General features: G+C 50.9%; 1 protein-coding gene across 2 annotated transcripts; it reads left to right on the top strand.

The window, feature by feature from the left end:
- Positions 1-27,727, top strand: Usp36 (ubiquitin specific peptidase 36). 2 transcript variants are annotated; one of them, XM_055592124.1, is made up of 20 exons: positions 1-215; positions 2,071-2,232; positions 3,945-4,206; positions 4,871-5,086; positions 9,936-10,046; positions 10,507-10,609; positions 12,855-12,922; positions 13,393-13,463; positions 14,070-14,152; positions 15,213-15,324; positions 16,353-16,493; positions 17,129-17,229; positions 17,939-18,077; positions 20,110-20,775; positions 21,415-21,545; positions 24,235-24,798; positions 25,787-25,980; positions 26,469-26,570; positions 27,154-27,269; positions 27,596-27,727. In XM_055592124.1, the coding sequence occupies exons 3-20, from the start codon at positions 3,954-3,956 to the stop codon at positions 27,725-27,727; spliced, it is 3,303 nt and encodes a 1,100-aa protein (XP_055448099.1). In that variant the 5' UTR covers positions 1-215; positions 2,071-2,232; positions 3,945-3,953. The 2 variants fall into 2 exon arrangements, with proteins under 2 accessions (XP_055448099.1, XP_055448100.1); XM_055592125.1 differs by lacking the exons at positions 1-215; positions 2,071-2,232; positions 3,945-4,206; positions 4,871-5,086 and adding an exon at positions 8,413-9,448.
- The last annotated feature ends 5 nt before the right edge of the window (positions 27,728-27,732 follow it).

Raw genomic sequence — 27,732 nt, 5'->3', positions numbered from 1 at the left:
GTGTGTGAGGCTCCGGAGGCCCGGATGGTGCGCGTGCAGGCCCGGCCCGGAGCGGACGCTATTGCTGCGCGGCCTTCCGCGGGCCGCTGAGAGGCCTGGGAGGCTGAGGTCGGGCGCGGCGGAGCGCAGGTGCCTCCGCGGGGCTTGGCACGAGGCAGAGCCGGAGGTGCGCGCTCCTGCCCGCGGGGTTTGGGGACTCCAGCGAAGGCTGACAGGTGCGTGGCCGGCGACGGCGCCCGCGAACGCGGGGAGAACAGGGGACGCGCGGGACTGGGATCCCCGGGGAGGACAGGGCACGCGAGGGGTGTAGGGAACACTGGAGAGGGTTGGGGTGCGAGAGGCCTGGAGGATCAAGGGATGCCAGGGACCCCCAGGAAGGGACAGGTGCTGCGACGGGTGCCTGCGAGCCCTAGCGTGGCCAGGGAATTGCGTCAGTCTCGCTCCATCCCAGGGTGCTTCTGGAATCAGGGGTCGCAGGGATCCAGGTGACCCCGCGGTTGCTCTCTCAGAGCGGCTGTTCCTTAGAAGGTTCCCGGGGTTGCAAGTCAGGGCGGAGGCAGAGCCGTAGTCCAGCATGCAGTCTAGGGCTGGGTCAGCTCCTTGACGCGGATCCATCCACGCCGAAATGTCACATAGCAGGACAGCATTCTAACCGAAACGTCCATTGCTTCTGGTGTGTGTGTGAGCCTACCTGCGTCTGTGGCGTGACCCTTGGTGGTGGGGATGGTTAAATAGCATCCTAAAACAGGGAGGGATGTACCCCAGCAACGTGCGTGGTCTAGCTTAGCAATGGATGTCAGAGAGTCGTATGCTTCAACTGTTTCCGGCCCGGAATGCTCTGCTGTGGGAGCGTTGGAGACCCCAGCTCTGTCTGCCTCCATCACCAGCTTAAAGTGATCCTGGGAGTCTTCGGTAAGGTTTTCTTGGAAACCAGTTTAAAGAGAAGAGGGAAACACTGTGTTTAAATGGTGTTTGTCAGAAGGGAGTGTCCTAGTCCTGAAGAGACCTGGGTAGGAGAGGGCATCCCTCAGTCACACGTGTGCTGTACGTGTGTGTGTCGGAGGGCTTGCTGGGAATTACAAGAGCATTTTTCTTGTTCCTGCATCACACAGCTATATCTTTCAGGTAGAATTGTAGAGACTTTTCTGCCATAACTTCAAAAATTATCCTGACTGAATGAGCCTGACTTAAGTGTAAGGCCATGTGGCGAATGACTTTGGGTTAACACTCCCATTTGGTCATCCTGCGCCCATGTTAGGCCAGGACATAGTTCTCAACCTCCCCAAGGCAGGTGTGACTGATGTGTGGCCAGGGTCACTTTCAGAAGACAGGGATCAGAAGACAGGCTGCGTCCCATCTGCCTCCTCTTGGTGGAGGCATTGGAGGGATGGAGTGAGAGTTCTGGGGCATGCTGCAAGGGAACCTGGGAATGGGGAGGTGAATCAGGATTGGTCAGACAGTTGCTGAAGCCTCAGTTGTGTCAGCTGTGCTGTCCTTTGCGTTTGTGTGTGTTTGAATAGATGCATACCTCACCGGACTGAGTTGATCATAGATGGGAACTGAAGAAAAGGTTTATACTTAGAATTTCATAATTATTGAGAGAAACAAAAGCCCTTACTGGCTAATGAAAAAAAGAAGTTTGAGAATTTTTTTTTCCTTATTGCCTCATATCTTTGGACATGATATTCAGACTGGAATTGTCCCATGGGTGTGGGGAGTGTGCGGATTGTGACGGAGAGCAGAGGGCCATGTGTGCATGTCATAAATTCAGTATCTGTTAGCACAACTGCCCTCTGGATCAGTGTGAATTCAGCATAGAGATTCCTTTTTTTTTTTTTTTTTTTTAAGACAAAGTCTCACTACGTAACCCAGGCTGGTCTTGAATGCTTGATCCTGCTGCCTCAGCTTCTTGAATGTTGGGGTTACAGGCGTGCATCTCTGTGCCTGGCTTTTAACCTCACTGATGCTGTTTTCCTGATAGAAGGTCACAGTTCACACAAAAAAGCAACTGAAGAGGTAGCTGGAGAAGCCAGCCATGGGTGACAGACCGTCTCCTTGCTCATCCTCCAGGTGCTGGTGCCTGTTCTGGACTCTACACTGGGCAGTGTTGGTGACTAAGCAGGCCGAAGTCCAGGGGAACTACCTGCCGGGACAGCTCCTCCTCCCCACCTTGAGAACCCGGTTCCCTTCCCTGCTGCGGAGAGAAGCAGCTACCAGGCTCAGGCACCCCAGGTAAGGCCTGGAGGGGTCCTTGTCTCTTCATTTCTTCCTGGGGGTGAAAGTCTTGCTGAGTCCCATCACAGAAGGACTTGCGATTCTTGTGCCAGAGGCCTGGTGCTTGCTTCATTCTGTTTTTGTTTTTAATTTTATTTATTTGGGGGTATAGAAATTTTAGGGGTACACCTGTGTAGCTGAGTCTTGGATAGTCAGGGTAGTGGGGCTCATCTGTCTGGTGTGAGTGAGCAGTTTCAGGAGCTGATGGTCGCCAGGTGGGCTGAGAGTTTGGAGGTGGGCGGGGTGGTATGAGTGTGGCAGTCAGGTGATGGATGGGGCTCCTCTTTGTGACAGTTTCTGTGCTGTTGTCCTGGTGGACCGTGCCTCTGTTAGGGACTACTGTGAACTACGCATCCTGGCTAATCAATTTTGCTATAGCCACCTTCCCAGTTATTTTGCTCTATTTTACAGTCCAAGAATGAGGGCTGTGTGAAAATAAGTCACTTTGTCCCTGGAGCTGTAGCAAGGGGACAGAACACACAGGTCTGCCACTGTTGGGTCCTGTGTTCCTGCTGCCTACTAAGCTTTTCTTAAGTTCTTCAGTCAGGTTTAGATCAAGTATGTGTGTGTGTATATATGTGTGTGTGTCTGTCTGTCTGTCCATCTGTCTAATTGAGACATGGTCATACTCTGTAGCCCAGGCTGGTCTGGAATTCGAAGCACTCCCCCTGTCTCAGCCTCCCATGTGGTTGGAGTAAGCCAGCACTGAGCAGCCATACCCAGCTGAGAGAGACAATCTGTATATGCACTGCCTAGTATAAACAGAATGGCCAAATGTAAGGTCAAAGTTCATAACAGCTACATGAGAGACGTAAAAAGGTAAAATTGATTTTTGTAATATATTTTATGTGAACCAGTGTAGGTAAGATACTGTCATTTCATCATGTGCCAGTTGCGAAGTTGAGGTGCTCTGTGTTGTTTTCTTAAAGTAACCATGGAAACCTGATGGTGACTTCTTTATTGCTGTCAGCCTGGACAGGCAGGTGTGTTCCATGTGTCAGTAGTGAATGTGCCCCCCTGGCCTCTGTAGAACACAGAGAGACCTGTGTAGACATGCCTGGCCATCTGACTTGTATGTGTGTGTGTGTACAAATTACTGTTTTATTTCTTTGTTTTAAGAGGGGGTCTTGCTGTGCTTCCCAGCTGGCCTGGAACTCTGTTAGGCAGGCTGCCCTCCTCACTGAAATCCACCTGGAACTCCTCCCAAGTTTGGGACTAATGGTGTGTGGACTACTCCTTGGCAAGACTTCGTTCCTTTCATTTCAATTATACATATGTGTGTTAGTATATATGTGAGTCCAAGTGCCTGTGGATCCTGGAAGAGGGTAGTGGATGCCCTTCAGCTGGCTGTGCATGGTTGTGCGCTGCCTGACATGGTCCTCTGTAAGAGTGGTATGTGCACCGAGCCTCTCCACCACCATCCCTCACTACTCATCTTTCACATTTGTTGTGGAATCAGCATGTATGAGAATTAGCCGTCCACCATTTTTAAATAGCTGCAGGAAATAATGCCGATTGCCACACGTAGAGTTGCTTGCTGTGCGTTTAGCTGCCCCTGTGCATTTTGGGTAGCTGTCCTGATGGCTGCTGTGCACGGTGAGCAAGCGGGAGCCATGTGCTTAGTCCAAGATGTAGCTGTTCATGGCTCCGGGGTCTTCCCCACCCCACAGGAATGCACCATGCCAATCGTCGATAAGCTGAAGGAGGCGCTCAAGCCTGGCCGCAAGGACTCGGCAGAGGATGGGGACCTAGGCAAGCTGCTGGCCGCCTCTGCCAAGAAGGTCCTTTTGCAGAGGATTGAGTTCGAACCAGCCAGCAAGAGCTTCTCTTACCAGCTGGAGTCCTTGAAGAGCAAATATGTGCTGCTGAACGCGAGGGCTGAGGAAGCTGGCCGCCACAGGAGCGGAGATGAGCCCCAGGCCAGGAGAGCAGGTACTGGGCCAGGTGCTGACCAGTGTGCAGCTGTTTTGGTGACTGGAGTAGTTCTGGGTTTCCAGGGCTCAGTGGGCTGTAGTAATAGATGCCATGACACAGGGCGAGTGGAAGGAAGTCTGTGTACTTGGACGTTCCTTGAGTGTGGCCTGCATCTTTAATGAGGTCAGAAAGTAGGTCCTGAGAAATGGCATGGCTGGTGAAAGCCCATGAGAGCTATGAGAGCCTGGCCACTCAGAGTCCGCAGCTTGAACCCACGTAAATGGCCAGACTTGTGTGCTACAGTACACCTGTGACCCCAACACACCTAGTGAGCTGTGAAGAGGAGACAGGACAATTGCCAGGAAGTCATGGACTGTCAGCCTGGAGCGTGCAGCCAGCAGGAAGAACAATAGGACACACTTGGCCTCACCGTGGGAGGGGAAGAATTGACACACACATGCCATCTTCCACTCATGGATACACCCATAATTAATTTGAGGAGAAAAGAAAATGGGAGTTGAAAATCTAGAAGTTGGGTAGGTTCTTGGTACATAAGAGTGGTGCAGAGCTAGTACCTGCTGCTGCTTCTTGCACACAGGGTTCTTGAGCTCCAGACTAGGCAATCTGGTAGGCTCCTGGGACGGCCTGGTCTCCTTTGTTCTCTCATTTCCTTCTTGTCTAGGCACTGAGCGCGTGTCTGGAGGTGATGGAGTCCCTGCCCCACAGAAGGTGCTCTTCCCCATGGAGCGGCTCTCCCTAAGGTGGGAGCGTGTTTTCCGTGTTGGCGCAGGGCTGCACAACCTGGGTAACACCTGCTTCCTGAACTCCACCATTCAGTGCTTGACCTACACACCGCCTCTGGCCAACTACTTGCTCTCCAAGGAGCATGCGCGGAGCTGTGAGTGGGGCTTACGGTGGGGCTGTGCTGTGAGTCATTGGGCCAGATGCTTTCCTGACTAACAGCAGCTGGATGAACCCGCTGTTCTGTCTGTGACATGCAGTGTGAAGTCAATGGGACTCCATGGGGATTCTGCCCATTGTAGGATGGGCCGCTCACGGGTCCACTCAGGCCGGGGCGGCTCTCTAGAGTACCTCTGCACTGTGTCTGCTCAGCTGTCTTATGTGTGTAATGAACCAGAATATTTAATATACACTGCAAAACATGCCCCAAAGTAGAAATTAAAAGTGGGTGAAAAGGCTGGTGCAGTGGCTTAGCAGCTTTCAATGTCTTGCTCCAGCTGAGGACCCCGATCTGATTCTTGGTGTCTACATGGTTTCTCGCATGGTCTGTCCTCTCCGAGCACCAGACATGCATGTGGTGCACATCTGTACTTGAAGACCAAGTGCTTACTCCTGTATATAAAGCTGCCTAAGAAATTGGGATGGAGAGATGGCCTACCAGCATGTACTGTTCTTCCAGAGGGCCCGAGGTCAGCTCCTAGCACCCATACTAAGTGGCTTCAGCTCCAGGGATGACACCCTTTCCTGACCTCTGTGGGCATGTACTCAGTCATGTGCACACGCGCACCACACAGACACATAATTAAAATAAAGGGCTGGAGAGATGCTTTGGTGGTTAAGAGCATTGGCTACTCTTCCAAAGGACCAGGGTTCAGTTTCCAGCACACACATGATGACTCACAAGTGTCTGTAGGTCCAGTTCCAGGGGACCTGTCCCCCTTCAGGTGATGGTACACACTGGGCGCAGACACATGCATGCAGACAAAATCCTTATGCCCATGAAATAATTAAAATCTTACATAGGAAATAAAAGTTATAAATGTTTAAAAGTTGAGTGAAGTAAACTACAATATCAAAACTAAATAAAATAGATGTGAATAATAGTGCTCATTAATAATGACTGTAATGCTGGGTTGGGGGATAGCTCAGGTGGGAGTGTGCTTGTGGTACATTGCTGGGGAGGCGGAGGCAGGCCCATGCCTGGGGTTCAAGCCAGTAAGAACCCTGTCTCAAAAGTTGGACCACTCCTGAGGAGCAAAACACAGACACAAGAAAGGTAGGCAGTGGATAAGAGCCCTTTGAGATGGGAGCAGCAAGACTCCACAGACTGGGATGATTTTATCAGAAGAGAGTTGTGAGACTTAGCAGGAGCTAGCTCATGACTTCAGCTGCAGTTCCAGTGAAGAGAAAAAGAACACTCAGTAGTTTACGCTGCAGGGGTTCTTAAACCTGGAGACAGGCAATATGAGAAAGAAGACCGCTGTCCCACCTTACTAACGAACTTGTTAAAGCCCAAGCAGCTTGGGCAGCGGTAGCAATTGTTTGGAGAAGCCTGGGTGCCTGTGGAGAGTGCAGGCTTTCTGTAGGAAAGCCTCCCGCAGATGCTGTGGGCTCAGCGTGCTGAAAGGGCCTCCCGCCTGTCTGTGGCCCAGTTCTGCAGCTAAGCAGCTGTGTCTTTACAATGTCCTACGACTCTCTTCTGCCTCCTGTCCCTGCTTTACAGAATCTTCCATACAGAATTATAAGGATGAAGTGAACTCTGTCAGGGGCTTGCTGTTGTATCACTTGGCACAGGGATGTCTAAAAAAATGGCTTGTTTTCCTATCTAGGTGGTCAGGTACTTACTGTATTGGTGGAGTAAAACAGTCACCTGAAAAAGTGGCCTCCCTGAAAATGGTGGTGATGACAACAAAATTCAGTGTAGTGACAGAGAGCTTTTCTTTTCTGATCGTGAGCAAAAGGACCAGCATTACAGACAGTAACCTTATAAGTGTGTGCTGTGAAGTACAGAAGCGCATGGGTGACGGACCACCTACCACCTCTGTGCAAGACTGTGCTAGCAAAGAACTTTGGTTTGGGTTGCTGTTCTGTTTGTTTGTTTGTTTTACGAGACAGGGTTTCTCTTTGTAGGCTTGGATTCCTAGAAAGAACTCACTTTGTAGACCAGGCTGCCTTCGAACTCACAGAGATCCACCTGCCTTTGCCTCCTGAGTGCTGGGATTACAGGCATGTGCCACCACACCCATCTGAGAACAACATTCTTTTTTTTTTTTTTTAAGATTTATTTATTTTTATTTTATGTGCATTGGTGTTTTGCCTGCATGTATATCAGTGAAGGTGCCAGATATCCTGGAACTGGAGTTTCAGACAGTTGTGACCTGCCATGTGGGTGCTGGGAATTGAACCCAGGTTTTCTGTGAAGAGCAGCTAGTGCTCTTAACCACTGAGCCATCTCTTCAGCCCTGAGAACAACATTCTTGTGCCCTGAAAACAGTATTCTAACCAGGAGCAGCAGCAAGGTCTTTTCATCCCAACTCTCAGGAGACAGAGGCAGATCTCTGTGAGTTCCAGGCCAGCCAGGACTATATTGTAAAATTCTCTCAAAAAAAAGGGAAAAAAAAGTATTCCTACATAGGTCACTAAACCCACATACATGTACATACGTTTTTTTAAGGAAAAAGTTTTGTCTAGCAAAAAAACAGCAACACCACGAGCCCACCCTCAGCCAGAGCGTAAGTAGTCTTGTGTAAGGGGGCCCAGTGGTTAGAGCACAGGCAGTTCTTGAGAGGATCTGGCAGTTCCCAGGACCCATGGTGACTCACAACCATGTATAACTTGATTTCCAGGGGATTTGATGCCCTCTTCTGACATCCGAGGGCAGCAGGCACACATGGTGCACAGACATACATGTAGGCCAAATATCTATTACACATAAAACAAAAGTAAATAAATGTCAGACAAGCAGTGCACATGAGTATAGTGGCTTCTGAACGAATCTTGCTAATATGATGTCCAGAGGATAAGAAAGTGAGAGAGTGTGCATGCATGTGTGTTTGTGTGTTCACATGCATGAACAGATACCAACACAGGCAGAGGAGTATGTTGATTGTCCATCACTCTCTACCTTAATTTTTGAGGCAGGTTTGCTCACTGAAGCAGGATATCTCTGGGCTAGGATGACGGGTCAACAAGCTCCTGGGATCAGTCTGCATGTCACCACTCTGTGATTATAGCCATTGGACATGAGTGTTGGGGTGTGAAACCAGGGCCTCTTGCTTTCGCAGCAGGTGCTCTTACCCAGCTACTTTAGAGAAAAATGAGAGGATGGCAGTCATAGGGAGGGAGGTGCTTAAATAGCAGTCAGGTCAGGCGGGGCCAGAGGCGAGTGGGGAATACAGGGACAGGGTAGCAGGAAGCTGGGGGGTGACTTCAGGGGCACTCTTCCTGAGAAGAGTGATTGTGGCCAGGGCAGCATCCTTGTCCAGCCTGTGTGGGGCCCTCCGAGGGCTGCTGAGAGTGTCCATAGCTGAGGAGCAGCTGGAGCTGCTGTAAGAGTCCTCAGGCCTGTGGTCTCGGTAGAAGATTCTCCTATCCAAGTTCAGCAGCGCCTCTGCTTTTTCTTGTCCTTTCTTTTCCTGTAGAGCTCTCTTCCATTTTTGATTTTGCTCCGTGGGAATCTTGCTTGTTTTTCTTTGTTTTGAGAGAGGGTTTCTCTGTATAGCCCTGGAACTTGCTCTGTAGACTGTTGGTGTACTTTTTAATTTATATTTCTTATTTTTTTCCTCCCTACTATACCTCAATCCCTCCATCACCCCAACATCAGGTGGAGAGAGAAAGGGTTAGTGGGAGAGGGGGCCCAGTTCTCTTAGCTGCTTCCTCTGGTCAGATTTAAACTATTTATAGCTGGCAAAGAGCCCTCTCAGCCTGCACGAGGCAAATAGTCTGCTGCTGTGGACCATCTGAATCAGTCCCATATCCTACATTTGGAATCAAAACAAAAACATGTTTACATTCACAACAGTAGACCAGGCTGGCCTCGAACTCACAAGAGATCTGCCTGCCTTTACCTTCAGAGTGCTGGGATTTAAGGCATGCACCACCTCCGCCCAGCCTCCACAGGAGTCTTTTTGAGCCATTTGTCAGCTTTGTGGATTGATTTAGTTAAATGTTGACATTTAACTAATGTTAAATGTTGGCAGCTCTGGGCCTGTCCTGTCCACCTGGGAGCCCAGTGTTGCTGTGGGCTGTTGATGCACTGTCTCCCATGCTGAGGAGAAATCACTGGGTTGGGTTGAATTTTGTGTGACAAGATTGTCGTGTACAGGGCTGTCTCTCGGAATCAAAAGTGTGCTTGGCAGGGCAGCTAGCAGCTAACGTGTGCTAGGTAACCAATATTCAGAGTTATAGCATCGTTTTACTAAATCAGTCCTCACCAAGCTGATGAATTCCTTTGGTCCCAGAACTTGTAGGTTGATCCCCTGGTGCACAAGGAGGCAGGCGTTAGGAAAGCAGACTGCAGGTATGTCGGATAGCCAGCATGCCTTGCTGAGCCCATTTACCCTGCCTGTGGTGATGTGCAGATGGTAGAGTGAGCACACAGATTGGATCAGACAGGCCTGCTGCAAGGTCAAGGACTTCATGAAGGATGAAGTGGGGAGTTTGTGGGGAGTTTGACCACAGTATCGGTGTGTCACTTAACAGACTGCCCGAAGCTTGGCGGAGAAGGGTTGGGTCATATTCCTTCTACATTTCTATTTAAAATAGTCAGAGTTTTAAAGGCAGGAATGTACCCCTTCTGGTGTAGTGTCTAATGAGAAAGTAGCCCATTCATAAAGAGCAGGAGGTAGGCCATCTGGCTCTTGGCTTGCTAGTCGGTAAGCTTCCGTTGAACTTCTCTAGGTTGTCACACATAGTCTGTGTTGCTTTTACCCTGCACTCGGAGTAGGGGTGTCACTGTGCATTCCCTGGAAATTGTTTGCCCTGAAGTTGCTTCTTACCCACTGCAGGTCACCAAGGAAGCTTCTGCATGCTGTGTGTCATGCAGAACCACATGGTCCAGGCCTTTGCCAACAGCGGCAACGCCATCAAGCCTGTCTCCTTCATCAGAGACCTGAAAAGTAAGAATGATATTTGGTTGAACATCTGCCAAGTGCTTCCTCTGCAGTTGGAGGAAGGAGGAGAAAAGCCATGATGGAAGTCTCAGGAATGAGCATGTGTGGAAGGTTCCACGCAACAGCATAGACACTTGGGCCCAGGGTTTCACTGAAGGGAGGCTTTCTGCCAGGCACCACTTGGAAGAATAGTTAGGTTTTAGCCAGGTGGTAGGCTGTGTTTGAAATCAGACAGGTGGCTGAGCACAAGAGCTGGGCAGAGTTGGGATGTGAATGTGGAAGGGCATCAGAGGGGCCAGCTGCTGTGTGCTGTGGAGACCCTGCTTTCTAGTAACAGAAGGGTTGAGCCTCCTGTCACTATAAGCTGTAGCACTGTGCCTTGATGTGTTGGCTCTTGGAAAAGTGGCCTCTGGCTGTTGACCACACAAAGTCATAACCCTTCTGTATCCCTTTCTTCTTCCTCCAGAGATTGCCCGGCACTTCCGATTTGGGAACCAAGAGGATGCACATGAATTCCTACGGTACACCATCGATGCGATGCAGAAGGCCTGCCTGAATGGCTATGCTAAGTATGTGCCTCAGTTCCCCACGTGCTCTCTGCCGAGGACACCTTCTCTACGCTGGGGCAGCACCACATTCTCATGCCCACTGCCCTACATCTCTACGCTGTCTGAGATGGCGGGAGTGTTGGCATCCAGGCTCCTGACCTTTGCTGCCCTGAGACCTGGACCACTTGGTTCTAGAAGCCAAGTTGAGGGAAGGGCTCTAGACTATCTTTAAAAGTTTATCTGTGAGCCAGGCATGGTGGAGCACACCTGTAATCCCAGCACTCAGGGAAGCAGAGACAGGTGGATCGCTGTGAGGCCAGCTTGGACTACAAAGTGGATCCAGGACAGCCAAGGCTACACAGAGGAACCCTATCTGGAAAACAGCAGGATTCCAGACGTGCACAGCACTTCACATGCACTGACCTCCCACATGAGAGAGTGGGCCGGGCCACTTCCCAGGGGTTACTCTTTGCAGCAGGTGCTGCATGGATGGGCTGCTGGTCATTCACAGAAGGTGGCCTTGGCCTACGAACTGGCCTTGCACTGGCGTCCTTCTGGAGTCTCTGTGGAAGGGGATCTGGCTGCTGGAGGTGGCTTCACCCGCCACCTTCTGCTGCCTCTCATCTCCAGGGTACAGTTCTGTGGTGTTGACTCTGCTCTGACATTTTTTCCACAGTTCTGGTCTCTGGTTGTTTTGTCAGTAGGCCCAGGCCAAGCCTTACTTGATCTGCTCTCTGAACACATTCTCCATCCTAGAAGGTTGTTCCTTTGTTTCTTTCTGCACTTCTTTTCTTCTTAAACAGAGTAATGGGTAGCCAAGACTAGTCTTGAACTCTTGGTCCTTTTGCCTGTGCTGGGATTATAGTGTGCACCTCCATGCCCAGATCCAGCTTTCTTGGGTGTTTTTTGTTTTTCTCTTTCTTTCCTTTTTAAGATTTCTTTTTTTATCATTTTTATGCCTGTGGCACGGGGTAGGAGTTCCCATGGAGGCCAGAGGAGTGTGTCAGGAGGGTGTCAGATTCCCTGGAGCTGGAGTTGTGAGCCACATGACATGGGTGCTGGGGACTGAACCAAGGTCAATAGCAGCCAAGCTCTTCTAACCACTTAGCCCTCTTCCAAACCAAAATGAGATGCATGTTTATCTTATTTTGTTGTTAGCACATGTTTGTTTATTTGAAGTCTTCTGTCAGGACATTTTTTCTATCTCTAAGTGTCTCAAGCTGTTTAGTTCAATTTAGACTTGGTTGTCTCTCTTCTGTTCAGTGCTTGCATCTGGGGACGGTTTCACCTGATGGTGCGCCCCTTCTGGTTTGTTGCCATTTTTTATATAGACCACCTGTGCATAGATTGAGCTGCCTGCGATTCTTTACTCCAGAGGCCACCTGACCTCCACCAGTGACGTGCACCTTCTTGCGTTGGTGGCTTTCTCTGGAGTGGCGTACATGTCACTGCTCAGGGTCTTAGGTTTAGGGGGATGACCCTTCCACTTTCACCTTCTTCCTATGTTTCTGCAGGCTGCCTAGCGGCCTCCTCCAGTTCTCACAGCCCCTGCCACTGAGCTGGTGGGAGCTGCGTCTGTGTCCCTGCCCTCAGTGGCCCTGTGGATCTGCCTACTCTTGCCTTTCACTATGCTCAGGGTTGTGTAGCCTTGCAGGTTTGGGGAGTTGAATTGTCCCGTTTCTTGGTTAATAGTAGTGGTTGGTTTTTTGTTTTGTTTTGTTTTGTTTTTCATCGCCTGTCATTGCACAGCAAAACTTTGTTCTAAATGTTTTGGAATCGGCATCTAAAGCTCACAGTAAGGCCTGGCGCCATCATCCATTCAGGGCGCAGTGAACTGTTCAGCATGGGGTCAGCGTGATGTCGACACGGGAGATGGCCATGGGGGTCTCCATGTAGCATGCTCAGCAGCAGTGAGGCTGTCTGGCCAAGCTGATAGCGCCTTCAGGATGCAGGCCACACCCTTGCATTGCTGCAGTCCTCTAGTGAATGCTGCAGGGCCATAACTAGTCCCAGGGTGGAGTGGGTCAGGGTCAGTCAAGTGGACTGCTGAACAGGAGGAGCTGCTCCTGGCCCAGCAAGGAGGGCGCTGTCAGTGTGGCTAAGCCCAGGTCTTGCTCAGGAGGGAGCTCAGGAAACGGGTGATAGGTAGGGGAAGGATCTCCTGATGACTGTCAGCTGGTCTGGTGTTGACGGGAGGGTTGAGGGTGCTGGCTGTGAGCAGCACCTTGCACTGTGCCTCCTCTTCATGGCTGTGGCCTCCTTTCAGGTTGGATCGGCAGACTCAGGCTACTACCCTGGTGCATCAGATCTTTGGTGGCCATCTCAGATCCCGAGGTAAGCCTATGTGTTCTCCACCCTGCCGAACAGCTCTGCATGTGGAGCTAGGAGGTCGTCAGCCCTCTCTGACAGATAGGCCATCCCCCTTGCCATGAGAACTTGAGCACATGGTGGGAGCTGGAAGGCACAGGCCCCATCTTTCTGCCTGGCTGTCCTCGCCACTGTAGGACTGTGCCCCGAGGGAGCTGAAGAAGCATGGATGTGAGGTGATTGTGGAGCTTTGAGAGCTCCTTGGTCCTCTGCATGAGGCCTGTGTTCTGCCGCTGCCAGAACCTTTCCCACTGGAAAGCAGTGGCCGGTCATGCAGGCCTGATGACACACCTGGCATGACCTGTGTCCGTGTCTCCAGTTGATGGGTCAGTCACTTTTTGTGAGAGCTGGGTTGAACATTCTAGACCTGTGGTTCAAGGTTTGGGGCTGGGTGATGCCCTTGGCTCACGATGCCCACTGCCTCTGTTCTGTTGCAGTGAAGTGCTCTGTGTGCAAGAGTGTCTCAGACACATATGATCCCTACTTGGACATAGCGCTGGAGATTCGGGTACGCCTGGGCAGTGGTCTGTGCTCCTGGGGGCAGCATGAAAGGGAGGGTGTAGGACTCAATAGTGAGAACTGTGAGTCAGAATAGACACCGAGGGCTGCTCGGCTCTCCTGCAGCCTGTTCGCTGCAGTGGTGCCTCTGCCGCACACAGCGTGGAGAAGCCAACATTTGCCTCTGTCTAGCCTTTTTCCTATGCAAATGCCTTTCAGTTACAGTAGAGCTGAGTTTTGCGTGGTCTGAGGCACGGTGACAGTGTGAAACACTGGGGCTTGCAGAGAAGGGTACCCTTTGGAACAGGCTCTGTCACTTCTCTGCTGTCAGCCTGCCCTTGCCTTTCCTGGGACCTTGAGTTTCTGAGCCAACCCAGCTGCAGTCACGGCACAAGTGCCTGACTCACGGGAAAGACCTCACATGGCTGTCACCTGTCACCTCTAAAGAAGGGCACTGTCTGCTCCTTTGGTGGGGTGGGGGTGGCTTAGCAGGCCAATTTTTATGCAAGTCAGGTTTTATCACTTGCTGCCTCAGCTTGAAAAAAAACTTAAATCTAGGACTTCTGGAGTCAGGCTTTTTTATCTGTTCATTCTGTTCCATTTTTGTCCTCCTCAGCAAGCTGCAAATATCGTGCGTGCTCTGGAACTTTTTGTGAAGCCAGATGCCCTGAGCGGAGAGAATGCTTATATGTGCGCTAAGTAAGTGTCCTCTGCTTGCAAGGAAGTGGTCATCCAGAACACCGTAAGTTCTGCCGACCCTCCTTCAGGGTGACCCCCAGCAGCCTGGGTGGCAGGAAGTGCTGAGGCCCATAGCTACTGCTCACAGCACCTGTCCCTGTGACGAAGGCTCTGCTTGTTGGAGAACAGTGTGTTCTCCTTGTTGTCTGGGGTAGAAACTGAGTCAGAGGCAAAGGGTCTGGCCTGACACACCGAGACCCCGCCCCCTGCTGTCTTCATCTTAAATGAGACTTGTCTGCAGCTCCTGCTTCTGTCTCAGCACAGACCGTTGTCCTTAGGAGGCACATCCTAGGTGGGTGTTGGCATGGAGGTCGTTTTAAAGCTGCACCACTAAGAGCACATCCACCCCACTTCGCAGCGTTCTCCTGCCACAGCACTGGTGGTTTGTGTTTGTTTTTTGTTTTGTTTTTGAGGTAGGGTCTCCCTGTGTAGCCCTGGCTGCCATCACACTCATAGATTGATCTGCCCTACCTCCTGGGTGCTGAGATTAAAGGCCAGCACAACTGCATTGGTCATTTGTTTTATTTTTGTTTTCTTTTGAGACAGGGTCTTGCCAAGTAGTCCTGGCACTCACTTATATAAACCAGGCTGGCCTTGAATTCACAGAGATCCTCCTGCCTCTGCCTCCCAACTGCTGGGATTAAAGGTGCAGACCACCACGACTACATTGGACTTTTGTTGTTGTTTTTATCCCTCTTTAAATTTGTTTCCCCTGGCTTGGGAGAGTTTGTCTCTTGTCTCAGCTTCTGCCCATTTCTTATCTGGCTCTGTGTGTATGACCACATCTTCCCCGTGTTACCCAAAGTCAGTCTTCTGCACCTGTCACATTGGCTCCTGGTTGAGGGCGTCATTTGCTTTGGGACTTCTGAATGTCTCTAGCCTTGGCTCCCTTCAGGTGCTCTCTTTACTTTGGAGCGGGTGGCTCGTGGGTTCCCGTGCCCATTGGTGCAAACTTCCTTTGTTAGTGCTGCAGGGTAGCACGCTGTAGAGCATGGCACTAGCTCTCCACTCGCTCCTGTAGGTGCAAGAAGAAGGTTCCAGCAAGCAAGCGCTTCACCGTCCACAGAGCGTCCAACGTCCTAACTCTGTCCCTCAAACGCTTTGCCAACTTCAGTGGCGGGAAGATCACCAAGGTGAGTGAACCCCGCCTGTTGAGACATCTCCACTGCTCTGTCACAAGAGCAGTCCTTGGGAATCTGCATTTCTTTCTTCCTTTTAAATTTTCTTTTCTTTTATGTGTGTAAGTGTTTTGCACGTTTATCTGTGCATTACTTTTAAACCTGCTTTCAGAGGCCAGAGAGAATATTAGATCCCCTGGAACTGGTTACAGACGGGAAGTGCTGAGAATTGAACCTGGGTCCTCTGCAACAGCAGCCACTGCTCTTAGCTCTCTCCACCCCCCCCCCTTAAAGACAGGGTTTTGAGAGAGGGTCTCTCTGTGTAGCCCTGGCTGTGTTGGAACTTGTTCTGTAGACCACGATGGTCTTGAATTTAGAGATTACCTGTCTCTGCCTCCCGAGTGCTGGGATTAAAGGTGTGCACCACCACTGCCCAGCTATATTTTTTTGTCCGTGTATACATCTGTGTGACTGTGTGCCATGTGTTTGCCAGAACCTGCACAGGCCAGAAGAGGGCGTCCTCTCCAAAGCTGGGATTTTCAGGTGCTTGTGAGTGCCTACCTGAGTTCTGAGAACTGAACTGGGTCTTTGGGAAGAGCAGCAAGTGCTGTTAACTCATTAACCACCTTTCTGACCCCACACATAATGCATTCTTATTGGTGTTCCTCTAGCTTTTGCCTACCTATTCTTGGGGTTCCTTTAAGAATAAGTGAGGTGAGGGCTGGAGAGATGACTCACCTGCTCTTCCAGAGGACGTAGGTTCAGTTCCCAGATGGCAGCTCACAACTGTCTGTAGCTCCTGTTCCAGGGAATATGACACCCTTATACAGACATACATGCAGGCAAAATAGCAATGTACATAAAAAATAACAACAAATTATTAAAAAAAAAAAAAAAAAAAAAAGAAGAAGAAGAAGAAGAAGCCAGGCAGTGGTGGCACACAGCTTTACTCCCCAGTGCTCAGACTGGTCAAAGCAAACCTTTCTAAGGACAATAACCCACATTCCCGAGTGGGTGCTACTTGCCTTTCTGTCTCTAAACAGGATGTCGGCTACCCCGAGTTCCTGAACATGCGTCCCTACATGTCGCAGAGCAGTGGTGACCCTGTCATGTATGGGCTCTATGCTGTCCTGGTGCACTCAGGCTACAGCTGCCACGCTGGACACTACTACTGCTACGTGAAGGTGAGTGGTGACCCGGCTGAGTGCTCAGCCGTGCGCAGGCAAGCGTGTGCTCCCTTCTGCTCTAGCAGAAGGGCTCACTCAGCAGGCGGATGTGGCCACGGTTGTCACAGGCAAGCCTCGCCCGCCGAGTTCCCCCAGGACACAAGGTGGAGGGGCAGAACTGACTCCCGCCGGCCATCCCCTGACCTCCACACGAGCGTGGTGGACATGCACATGCCTCCCCCCATAGATGGATAGATAGATGGATAGATAGATAGATGGATGGATGGATAGATAGATAGATAGATAGATAGCACATGCCTCCCTCCATAGATAGATGGATGGATGGATAGATAGATAGATAGATAGATAGATAGATAGATAGATAGATAAAAGATAGAAAGATAGGTAGGGATTGAGAGTTAGATAGGGAGATAGAGAGAGAGACAGATTGCACATGCCTCCCCCTTGATAGAGAAAGAGAGACAGATAAATGTAAATTGTGAAGGTTTGTTGTTTTTAATTTAGCGCTTTGGTAAACCATGCCTTTGTAACTTCAGTATTCTGGAATTGAGAATTTGAGCTCAGCTTGTGGCCCACTTCTTGATCGCTGTCTCTCTGCTATAAATATGTTGATATCTCTCCCTGCTGCTCAGGCCAGCAATGGACAATGGTACCAGATGAATGACTCCTTGGTCCATTCCAGCAATGTCAAGGTGGTTCTGAACCAGCAGGCCTACGTGCTCTTCTATCTGAGGTGAGGAACCCCCACGCCCCCTAGAACTGACTGTGCCGTGGAGAAAGCATGATCTTCCTGCCCGAGCCTGGGATTGTCCGAAGCCCTTTGCTGTCTCTGTGCTCCTGGGAATTTGCTGGAGGGGAAATACTTGGGCTCCGGTAAGGAGCTTGTCCTCTGGGAAGAGCCTTCCAGCCAAGCCCTCTGGAAGCCCAGTGTTGTTGTGGCCGGGAGTAAAGAGGTGGCGCTGAGGGGTAGGGCTCCGACTGCCTACAGCAGTGGGTGGGCAACTATTATGCTGTGGCCTTAGTGCAACCTTTGGCTTTGTGTGGCAAGCATTTCTCTGGTGAAGTGACACCGCACACTGACCAAATGGGCACGCCAGATCTTAGGGAGCCACCGACAGAGATCGTCTGTCCCTGAGGCATTCTTGTGACACGGTGCCCAGTCTTGGTCAGGCTTTGGCACTCTCTGGCTTGCTTGCTCCTTGAGGATGTGCTCTGGAAGGGCTCTGTGCACGCCCATGTCTGAGGCTTCTCTCCAGTATGTAGAAGGCAGAGGGTCAAGGCAGGGGTTCTGAGCCTGCCTGAGACACTAGGTCCTCGGATGCTCTTCTTTTCCTGGTCACTTAGAAACAAGCACAACCTGAGTTTCTATTACTCTGAGCTTGTTTGCATCACATTCTTGGCATAAGTGAAGAAATCCCCTGACTCCTTTCTTTCCTCTGCAGGATTCCAGGCTCTAAGAAAAGTCCTGAGGGCCCTGTCTCCAGGGTGGGCTCCACTCTTCCTAGCCGTCCCCATGTCATCCCAGATCACCCCAAGAAGAGCCCTGGCAATGGGGTCGTTTCCTCCCCGCTGATGGCAAAGGTACTGTGTAAGTGGAAGAGCTGGCCAGCCCACTCTTCTTCCAGCACTTCAGAATTACAGGCTCTCTGAGGACCTTGCCGTGTGGAGGAAGCTGTTGGCTGGCTACTATACCAACTGTATTTCTTAAGTTGGTCATCAGCTGTCTCGGAAAGGGAAGGGTAGGGCTGTGGGTGCTCAGGGCTCAGCCACTGCCCAGGAGAGCTGGACAAGCTTGGCAGGCTGACTGAGCAGGGGCTTCCAGGGAAACACCTCACTGTGTTAAAGCTAATGTCCTTGCTTTATTCAAGACCTGGTGTTTCTTTATAGTTCATTGGTGCTAGACACAGACATGCCTGTGAGTTAAAGGATGTGATGTCTGTAGTATAGGTAAATGATTCATAATAGAAACATGTATATGTATATATACACACATACATGCACAACAATAAACTCATCTGTGAACTTCTGGGTCTCTCCCCTAACTTCCCCAAAAAAGCTATACAGAGAAACCCTGTCTCAGAAAGAAGAAGTAAAATTAAAAAAAAAAAAAAAATTTGTGGTAGGGGCTGGGAGAGGTGTTGCCCAGTGGTCAGTGTGTGCTCAGCTTGTGAGGCCTGAGGTCCTAGCTCTGCTCATGTCTGTGCAAACAGAACATGCTCACCTCATGGTTACAAAGATGTGAGGCCTTAGAAAGCAGCTCCGCTTGTGTCTGTTCAAGCAAAGAACACACTGATGGTTACTGTGGAGGGCAAGGGATGACCCAGTGAGGACCACGGCAGTGTTTGGAAGTAGACATATGTTGCCAGTACAAGAGAAAATGCAGTTTGTCCACAGGAGTTGAAGTTAACGAGATAATCCACAGCCCAGGAATTGCGTTTTCAATAAATTGTTGGCAGGCCTGCTAAGTACAAACAAGACTGTAGTCTTTTTAAGTGCTGATTGTGTGAGACGTTGCATGAGCCACGAGGACCGTGGTACCTGAGGAGGAGATGCAGGTAGATGTGTTCAGGCAGGAGGTGGCCATCGGGAAAGGCTTACAGATAGTAGACTATAGAGTAGGTTATGTGTATATGGCCTTGGCTCAGGATGCAGAGGGCCAGCACATTTTTAGTTCATGGAGTAAAGGTGTATCAGAAAGCAGGTTTTGACTTGGAGAGTGCTGCACAGGGCAGGACCCCTTCTAGTGATGTATGTAGCTTCCTGGGAGACTGTTCAGTTCTTCAACCAGGGGTCGTAGGGGAGGCCCTTGGAAGTGAGCTGTTGTGCATTCTGCACCTCAGTTCTTTGAGATGGGCAGACGAAGACGTAGCCGAAGAAAATGGCTCCCTTTTAAAAAAAGATTTACTTATATTTTATGTATATGGGTGGTTTGTGGCCGTATCTGTCTGTACATGTACATGCAGTACCCACAGAGGCCAGAAGAGGGTGTTGCATTCCTCGGAACTGGAATTAGAGTTGGTTGTGAGCCGCCTGTGTATGCTTGGAACTGAACCCAGGTCTTCTGGAAGAGCAGCCAGTGTTCTTAACCACTAGGCCAAATTCCTCCCCCCACCCCAAGACTCATTCCCTCTGACTTACAGGAGTTTAAAACTTGCTTCTAAAATATCAAATGTATTTTGTTGGCAGATATAAAAGCTTAGAAAGAAGTTTGTGTTTTGTTATTGTTTGTTTCACTGCTGCAGCAGGTTTATGTAAACCATCAAGAGGCTCATGAGTGCTGGGGTGAGACTGTAAACAGGAAGGGAGTCCCCTGTGTGGAGGGCTTGAGACAGGTGTGAGGAGGCCTTCTGGGGACAGTGTTTACACGGTGGGCCTTGTGAGAGCCTCCCCTTGTGCATTCTCAAGTCCTGGTGAGACCCTGCCACCGATAGTAAGGGCGGTATTAAAGTGCAGCCTGCTTTTTGTTCAAGTCCCAGAGCCCCGAGAGTCTTCGCTGTTAGCCGGGTCCAGTTTGCTCCCAGTTCTCCTGCTGGGACAGCCTGTGTTGGCTCACCGTGTTCACTGGCCAGTGCTCCCCTGGGCTCTGATGACTTTCTGTCTTGGTCTTCTTTAGCGACAGGACTCTGTGATGATGAAGAAGCTGCAGGCCCCTGAGGAGGTGGGAGTGCCTGTGTCCAGGAACGGCTCTGTCCCTGGTCTGAAGTTACAGAACGGATGTGTTCCTGCAAAGACACCTGCCGGGTCCCCTTCCCCGAGACTCACCCCAACACCCACACACACGCCCACCATTCTGGACGAGCCTGGAAAGAAGGTGAAGAAGTCAGCCCCACAGCAGTCCCTGACTGCATCCCCGACCACTTCTCAGGGCTCTCCTGGGACCAGCGAATCCAAGAGCCAGCGGCCTGGTTCCTGGGCAAGCAGGGACACCATCTTCTCTACCTCACCAAAGCTCCTGGCCAAAGCCATTACTAATGGGCACAGGCTGAAGGGGGAAGGCAATGGTGTGGACCTGGAGAAGGCAGCCTCAAGCAGCTCGAGCCCCGAGCATTCTGCCAGCAGTGACCCTGCCAAGACCCCACAGACCCCAGAGGGCAGAGCTGTGCATTTCTGTGACTCTCAGGGAACAAACTGTCCCACCCCTGGCCATTCCAAAGCGCTGTTGAATGGGGTAGATCCCAAGATGGTGAAGCTGAAGTCGCCTGCCCTGAGCAGCACCACCGAGCCCACAAGCCTCATGTCTCCTCCACCAGCCAAAAAGCTGGCCCTGTCGGCCAAGAAGGTGGGTGTGTGGGGGTCTGTTCTCTGGAAGTGCCCTGGGACTGGACGAGTGAGGTCAGGAGGACAGGGAATCATGGTAGATGATGGCACTTCCGCGCCTTCAGAGGACCTATAGGCCTATTGGCGGGCCCAGCAGTGTGCAGGTTGCAAAAGGGCTGTTTAAGGTGGAGATGTTTTTGAGGAGACCCCAGTTATCTGGTCCCCTCAGGTTGCTGGTGGTCTAGGCTGAGAGAACTAACCAGTGTTCTATAGATGGAGTCTCCTAGTTGAGCCAAAGGAAGAGCTGTGGGCCAGCAGGCTGCTCTGAGCGGAAGGACAGCTGATCCTGCTGGAGGAGGGGAAGGGGAGGCTGGGGAGCCCCCACTCAGCTTGTGTGGGCAGTGAGTGATGTGTGGGAACTGTGCGGGCTAGTTGTTTAAATGTCTTTCCTTTTCCTTTTTATTTCTAACCAACAACATTCTCTGGTTCTTCTTCTGCCATCCCCTCTCTTCCACCCCCTCCCCTTTTTTATTCTGTCCCTTCATTCATCTTTCTGGGATCTTTTATTTTATTTTTATTTCTTTTTCAATTTTATTTTACCTCTTCACTCACGGAAACCTTTTTTAGACCACCAAGTTTTTATTTATGTCAATAACTGCAGGCCAGCACCCTACGGAGGGCGACCGGCAATGACATCCGCTCACCTCCCCCCTCAGCACTCTCCGACCTCACCTACCCCATGAAAGCCACCCACCCCGTCGTTGCCTCCACTGGGCCTGTCAGTAAAACCAGGTGAGCTTGGGCACACACTACTGGGTGCTGACTCCTGTCCTGCTGTGGTTACATGTATGTGGCTGGCGAAGATTAGAGAGCAGAGGCCCCTTTCCACCTCGTCTGGTAAAAGAGACTCAGCTGGGCAGAGCTGGTTCAGTCTTCCCGGGTCCAAGTCTGGCGTTTTCGCCTGCCTGCCACAGCACACTGTAACCTGGAGTGTTGTGCACTGTCCTGGCTGGTAGCCCCTTAGAAAGTCACAGGGTCCCCTGTGATCATGGGACCCCTGCAGTGACATCTTTCCTGCTAGGGTCATCCCTCAGCCCCTGGCTGCTGACTGCATGCCAGTCCTTGAAGAGGGAAACTAGGTTCTCAGGTGCTGTAGAATTCCTTAGGTTCTTTAACCTCATCTGTGGATGATCTTCCTGCCCCAGTGAGGTGCTAGAACCCGTGGTGCTTGTGTCCGTTAGGAGTGCTGACAAATCTGATACACGGTCATCTGCGCTCATGGGGACCCACATGCCTTGGCAGCTGGGAGATGAGACCTAAGAGAAAGTGAGAGTGAAGTTCTATGGCCCTCCTCCAGTCTCACTCTTACGTCAGCCTGTTCCACAATGCTCTGAGGGTGACATCTCCATTGCTGCCCACACCCAACGCATATATATGGTCCAGCATAACATTTGTGGGGTCTCCTTAAATGTTAACGTTCCCAAGTACTGAGACTTTGGGGGGAGTTGTTTCCTTGTGTTCTTTGTCTGAGGCGGGGTCTGACCACATAGACTACATATATAGTCTGAGGCTGGCTTCAGACTCGGATCCTCCGCCATCTGCCTCCTCAGTGCTGGGTTAAAGCTCCGCACCACCACACTTGGCATAAACTAGTATGTTCTAATTGTTTTTTAGATCTGTGTGTGACTGTTTTTCCTGCATGTATTCTGTGCACCATGTGTGTACCTGGTGCCCACAGAGGTCAAAAAAAGGGGAACTAGGCACAGGGGGATGTGAGCGTCCTTGTGAGGGCTGGAACCTGAATCAGGGTCCTCTGCAAGAGCAACAAGTGCTCTTAACTGCTGAGCCGTCTTTCTAGCTTCAATGTAATGTGTTTTGGGGTTTAAGGTTTTTTGTTTTTTTGTTTGTTTTTGTTTGTTTGCTTGCGTGCTTTTGGGTTTTCTGTGTAATCGCCCTGCCTGTCCTGGAACTTTATAGACCAGGATGGCCTTGAACTCAGAGATCCTGGAGTGCTGGGATTAAAGGTGGGTATCGATACGCCCGGCTACTGAGAATATTTTTTAAAGCTCTAGCAGACAGCACTCTAGAGTGACGCTAGTACAGGGGGCACAGCAAGTCTGTTTTGGTTTGGATGATGGCAAGGACGGTCTCCATGAATTCACTAAACCTTTGAGGTGACCACACAGGCATGCTTCGTGTGCTCATCCCTGCCTTACTCCTCTTATAGTATTTGCCTCTATGAAATTGGGTTCCCAGTCTGCACTCCCAGATTCACAGGAACATAGTCATGGATGATGTTTGGCTTGTTTCACTGTTCTTGGAGTGCTCAGTCCATGGGGACACTGTGGCCTCTGGCTAGTGGAAGATAAATCTGGACAGGGTGTTCTTTTGTTTCATTTTGTTTTGTTTTTGCTTAGTGATATTTCACCTCTTAACACATTTGAGTTGAAAACTGAAACATTAAGTTTTTAATGTTTTAACAAAAAACATTTTGTTTTTTGTGTTATTGTTTACTTTGTTTTGAAAGAAGGGTTTTTTGTTTTGGTTTTGAGACAGGGTCTTGCTTAATATAGCCCTGGCTGGCTTGGATGCCCAGATCCACCTGCCTCTGCCTCCCGAGGGCTGGGATTGAGGCCTGCTGGGTTTAGAAACGTTCCTTTTAGCCCAGGCGGGACTCAGATGCATGTTGGACAGCAACCTGAACCTCTGATTGTCCAGCCTCTATTTCCTTGTTCTGGGATCTCAAGCAAGTGCTGCCACACACATTTTTGTGCAGTGCCTGGGCCTTGTGCGTGTGAAACAGATGTTTCTTTGTGTTTGTTTTTTGTCTGTTTTAAGACAGGCTGTCATGTGGCTCGGGCTGGCCTTCAGTTCATTTAGTAGTCAAGGCTGGCCTTGAATGCCTAATTGTCTCACCTCCATCCCTCAAGTACTAGGATTGCGGGTATTTACCGTCACGCCTGAATAAGAAAAAACTGGAATTGATTGTCCTCTGATCTGTGCTGGATGGTAGCCCACTGGTACAGTGCTTCCTTGGCTGCCTAAGGTTTTCGGTTCAATTTTCAGCACTACTTAAAAAAAAAAAAAAAAAAAAAAAAGCCTCATTGAAAGACATATATTGCTTTTATTAACTCTGATTTTATGTAGACTGAATTTTATTAGCCCACCTTCAAAAAGCATGGAGTATGTGTGCGTCTAAGAATTACAGAGGAAAAGTAACCTTTTAAAATTTGATAGTGAGCTGGGAATGGTGGCACTCACCTTTAATCCCAGCACTTGGGAGGCAGAGGCAAGCAGGTCTGAGTTGGAGGCCAGCCTGGTCTACAGGGCAAAGTCCAGTCCAACCAGAGCTACACAGACCTTGTCTCAAACCCACCTCCCTACCCAACTTTCAGGTGTGGAGGGAGGCGGGGTGAGGCCAGCAGAAGAGTGGCTTTGATCAGTTCTTCACAATGACTCTCCCTGTGCCCATTGTCCACAGGGCTGTTGCACCTGCCCCCCAACCATCTGCCCTCCTGAAGCATCCTGTCAGCCCCCACTCTGCATCACTGTCCAGTAGTAGCGCCAAGCCCTTAGGGACATCCGAGCCACAGAGCGGCTGCTCCTCTGCCTGGACCCCCCTGCCTCAGGTCAATGGACACTTCATGCCCCGGTTACACCAGCTGCCAGAGGCCAGCCAGGCCCTGCACAGCCTCTCCAAAAAGAGGAAAAAGACCCCCGATGGAGATCTCCAGAGACTGGGCACAGACACGCACCTCCCACAGTGCCCCAGGGGAGCCCCTACAGCAGCACGCAGGAAGAGAAGAAAGAAGAAGTGCCTGGAGGACATGGCTGCCACAGCTCCCCAGCAGAAAGGTCAGCCGCAGGACCAGCCTGGGAGTGCCAGGGGCCGGAAGGAAGAGGGCACACAGCCCCAGGTAAATGGCCATCAACTGAGTCACATCCTGGACAGTCACCATGTGAGCAGCAGGAAGAGGAGGAAGAGGAAGAGATCAGAAGGACTCAGCCAGGAAGCCACCCTGTCCCAGGCCCTGCTACAGCATGGGTAAGGGCTTGGATGCGCCTGTGGCCTTCCCAAGTGGTGTGGGAATAGAGCTGGCCTGGACGTGTGGAATGTGTCAGTGGGTGCCAGTTTCCTTCAGCGGTGGAAGAGGACATCCACAGCTAGGCCATGGCCATCACTGCATAAGGAAGGCCAAGCACATGGGGCCAGGGATCCCCAGGCCAGGCTGTGTGAGGAGGTGTAGTTGCAGCAGCGTAAAGTGTGGTGTACCTGGCTGGGAAGAGCAAGAGGGACCATGTAGTATCTCTAGCGTCGTGCTGAGTGAGTCACTGTGGACAGCAAGCTTCACACAGCACAGCCAGCTCCTCAGCTCAGTGTGGAACGAGTCACTCACACGGGGCTGCCAGCGGTCCTCAGGAATGTTGAGGCACAGCTTTGGTTTTGTATTTATTTGTTTGCTTATATATATTGCTGTGAGGGTGTCACATCCCTGGAACTGGAGTTATAGGTAGTTGTGTACTTCCACATGGGTGCTGGGAGTTGAACCAAGGTCTTCTGGAAGAACAGCCAGCTCTTAACTACTAACCCATCTCTCCAGCCCTATTTAGTTGTTTTTTTTTTTTCTTTCAATTTTTTTTTTAATTTTAATTTGTGTGTGTGTGTGTATACATGCATTTGTGTGTAAGTCAGAAGACAACTTGTAGGTAGGTCTTAATTCCCTCCTTCCACCATGTATATTCTAGGGATCAAACTCAAGTTATCAGCCTTGATGGCACTTTTACCCACTGAGCCATGTCAAAAAAATTTTTTTAATAATTATTTGTTTGTGTGTGTGCATGTGAGCATGGTTGTATAACATGGGTCATATGGAGTGGATAACTTGAGAGAGTAGTGATCAAACTCAGGTCAGCAGGCTTGTTGCCAAGTGCCTTTAATAGCTGGGCTGTCTCATAGGCTTGTGGCTAGAGCCCCAGCCTTGCCTGTGGTGTCTGTGCAAGGCTAACTGGCTCCCTCCCCTGGTTCCCCACAGCTGCTCTCCTGCAGACCACTGTGAGCCCGAGGCCAGGACAGAGTTGCAGAGAAAGAAGAAAAGAAAAAGAAAGCATGAGACACCACAGGAGGAAGAAGAAAATGAGCACCCGGAAAGCCGTTGGAGTCTGAGGCCCAGTGTCACCCCAGTCCCTGAACTGAGCATGAATGGTCATCCTTCTGGTGACCGCCTGGGTGAGGACTCCTGCTGACAACCACAGTGGTGCTACTTGCTGTTCCTCATGGCAGGCCACTGGGAACACTAGCCACAAACACCTGAGATGTAGTTGGGCATAGTGGCAAGAGCCCAGGAGGAGGGCAGGCAGGCAGGCGGGGCTCCAGTCTAGGAGCCAGACACCTCGCACTTCTGGGCCTGTGGGGCAGCTCATCACAATGGCACACACAGGGAAAAGTGCTCACGGACGGTTTGGAGGCCAGAGAGAGCCGAAGGGCGGCCTTGGTCCTGCTCTTCGCCGGGAGGGTGAGCACCCAGTGACCTGAAGACCTCCAGCAATGCCTGCCTTCTAGAGTCTAGGCCTTCAGAGCTTGGGCCTGTAGGGGACTTTGTTCTTTTCTCATGAGTGGACAAGACTATCGCTAGAAATCAAGTACCTGGGGTGCCATTACCAGGATGTGTGATTGTTTCTTCAGTGGTCTGATTTTAGCTTGTCCTCTGCCTACAGGGCTGGTGCCAGCGCCTCTTGTCGCCTGGAACAGAGATAAAGAACCCGATGTGGTCCAGGAGTTGCTCCGGGACTCATCTGATAAAGCTTATGGGAAAAAAGGTGTGGATCTGAGGCAGGGCTTGCACTTCCAAGAGAGTGGGTCGTGGAAGGAAGTGGGTCCTAGTGTGTTGTGAGATGTGGGAGACTGCACTGCCTGGGCTTAAAACTCAAACTGATGTTGAATATGCTGTAACCTGGCCCCTACTGTGCCACAAAGGCAGGTTGTGTTCACAAATAAAATAAAATCAAGAGCAGGACAAAGTGGGGAGCACAAACCCCAGGCCAGCTGAGCAGAGTATCCGGTCCCCAGGACAGAAGCGCAGGGTGCCAAAGCCCCGGCAGCACTATTAGCGGTCCTGCTGCTGGCCGTGTTCACAGGCAGACTTGGAGCATGAACAAAGACGCTCTTTGTCTGACGTGAGAGCAGGTTACAGAGGGTTTGCAGTGGAATGGGAGCACACGGTAGTCACCCCCTCGGGTTGTGTGTCCCCTTTCGGGTTTGACTGTTTCTCAGGAGTTAAGAGTGGCCGGGCCCTGAGAAGAGTCTGCAGGGTGACTGTTTCTCAGTAGTTAGAATAGCTAGGCCCTGAGAAGAGTCTGCAGGGTGACCGGGCCCACAGGCACTGACAGGTGTCTTGTACAGTTTTGACCTGGGAAGGTGAGCCTTCAGCCGTCAGTCAGGACGCCATCAAAGACAGCAGACTGGCCCGGATGCACACCGTGGTGGACGACTGGGACGAAGAGTTTGATCGAGGGAAGGTACAGTGGTGGCTGCGACCATAGGCTCGGGGCAGCGGGTGCCTGTCAGCATGAGCTCTGACAGCAGTTCCTAGTGCAGTCATGCTCAGGGCGGCTGAGGCCAGCTGGAGTCAGCCTTCTGGGCTCCCTCCCTGCTGGGCTGTTTCTCCTTGTGCACCTGGTACCCTGGGCAGCCATGGGAGTGGGGCTGGGGGAGCCGTGGGTGCCATCTGTGGCATGGCAACTGCGTCTGTGTCTAGGAGGCACATGCCATGTGTGCAGGGAGAGCCCTCTGAGGCCTGGAGGAGCCCTCTCTGGGTACTATGACACTGTGATTCTTGATGTAGGAGAAGAAAATTAAGAAGTTCAAGAGAGAAAAGAAGAGAAACTTCAATGCCTTCCAGAAGCTTCAGAGTAGACGGAACTTTTGGTCTGTGACTCATCCCGCTAAGGTCACCAGCCTCAGCTATCGTCGCTGAGCTTG

The sequence above is a fragment of the Psammomys obesus genome, unplaced genomic scaffold (genome assembly GCF_907164565.1).
Source record: "Psammomys obesus unplaced genomic scaffold, mPsaObe1.curated_primary_1811, whole genome shotgun sequence".
In the NCBI taxonomy this organism is placed as follows: Eukaryota; Metazoa; Chordata; class Mammalia; order Rodentia; family Muridae; genus Psammomys; species Psammomys obesus.
Note: the sequence above shows the minus strand (reverse complement) of the source record. Positions and strands in the feature narration are given on the sequence as shown.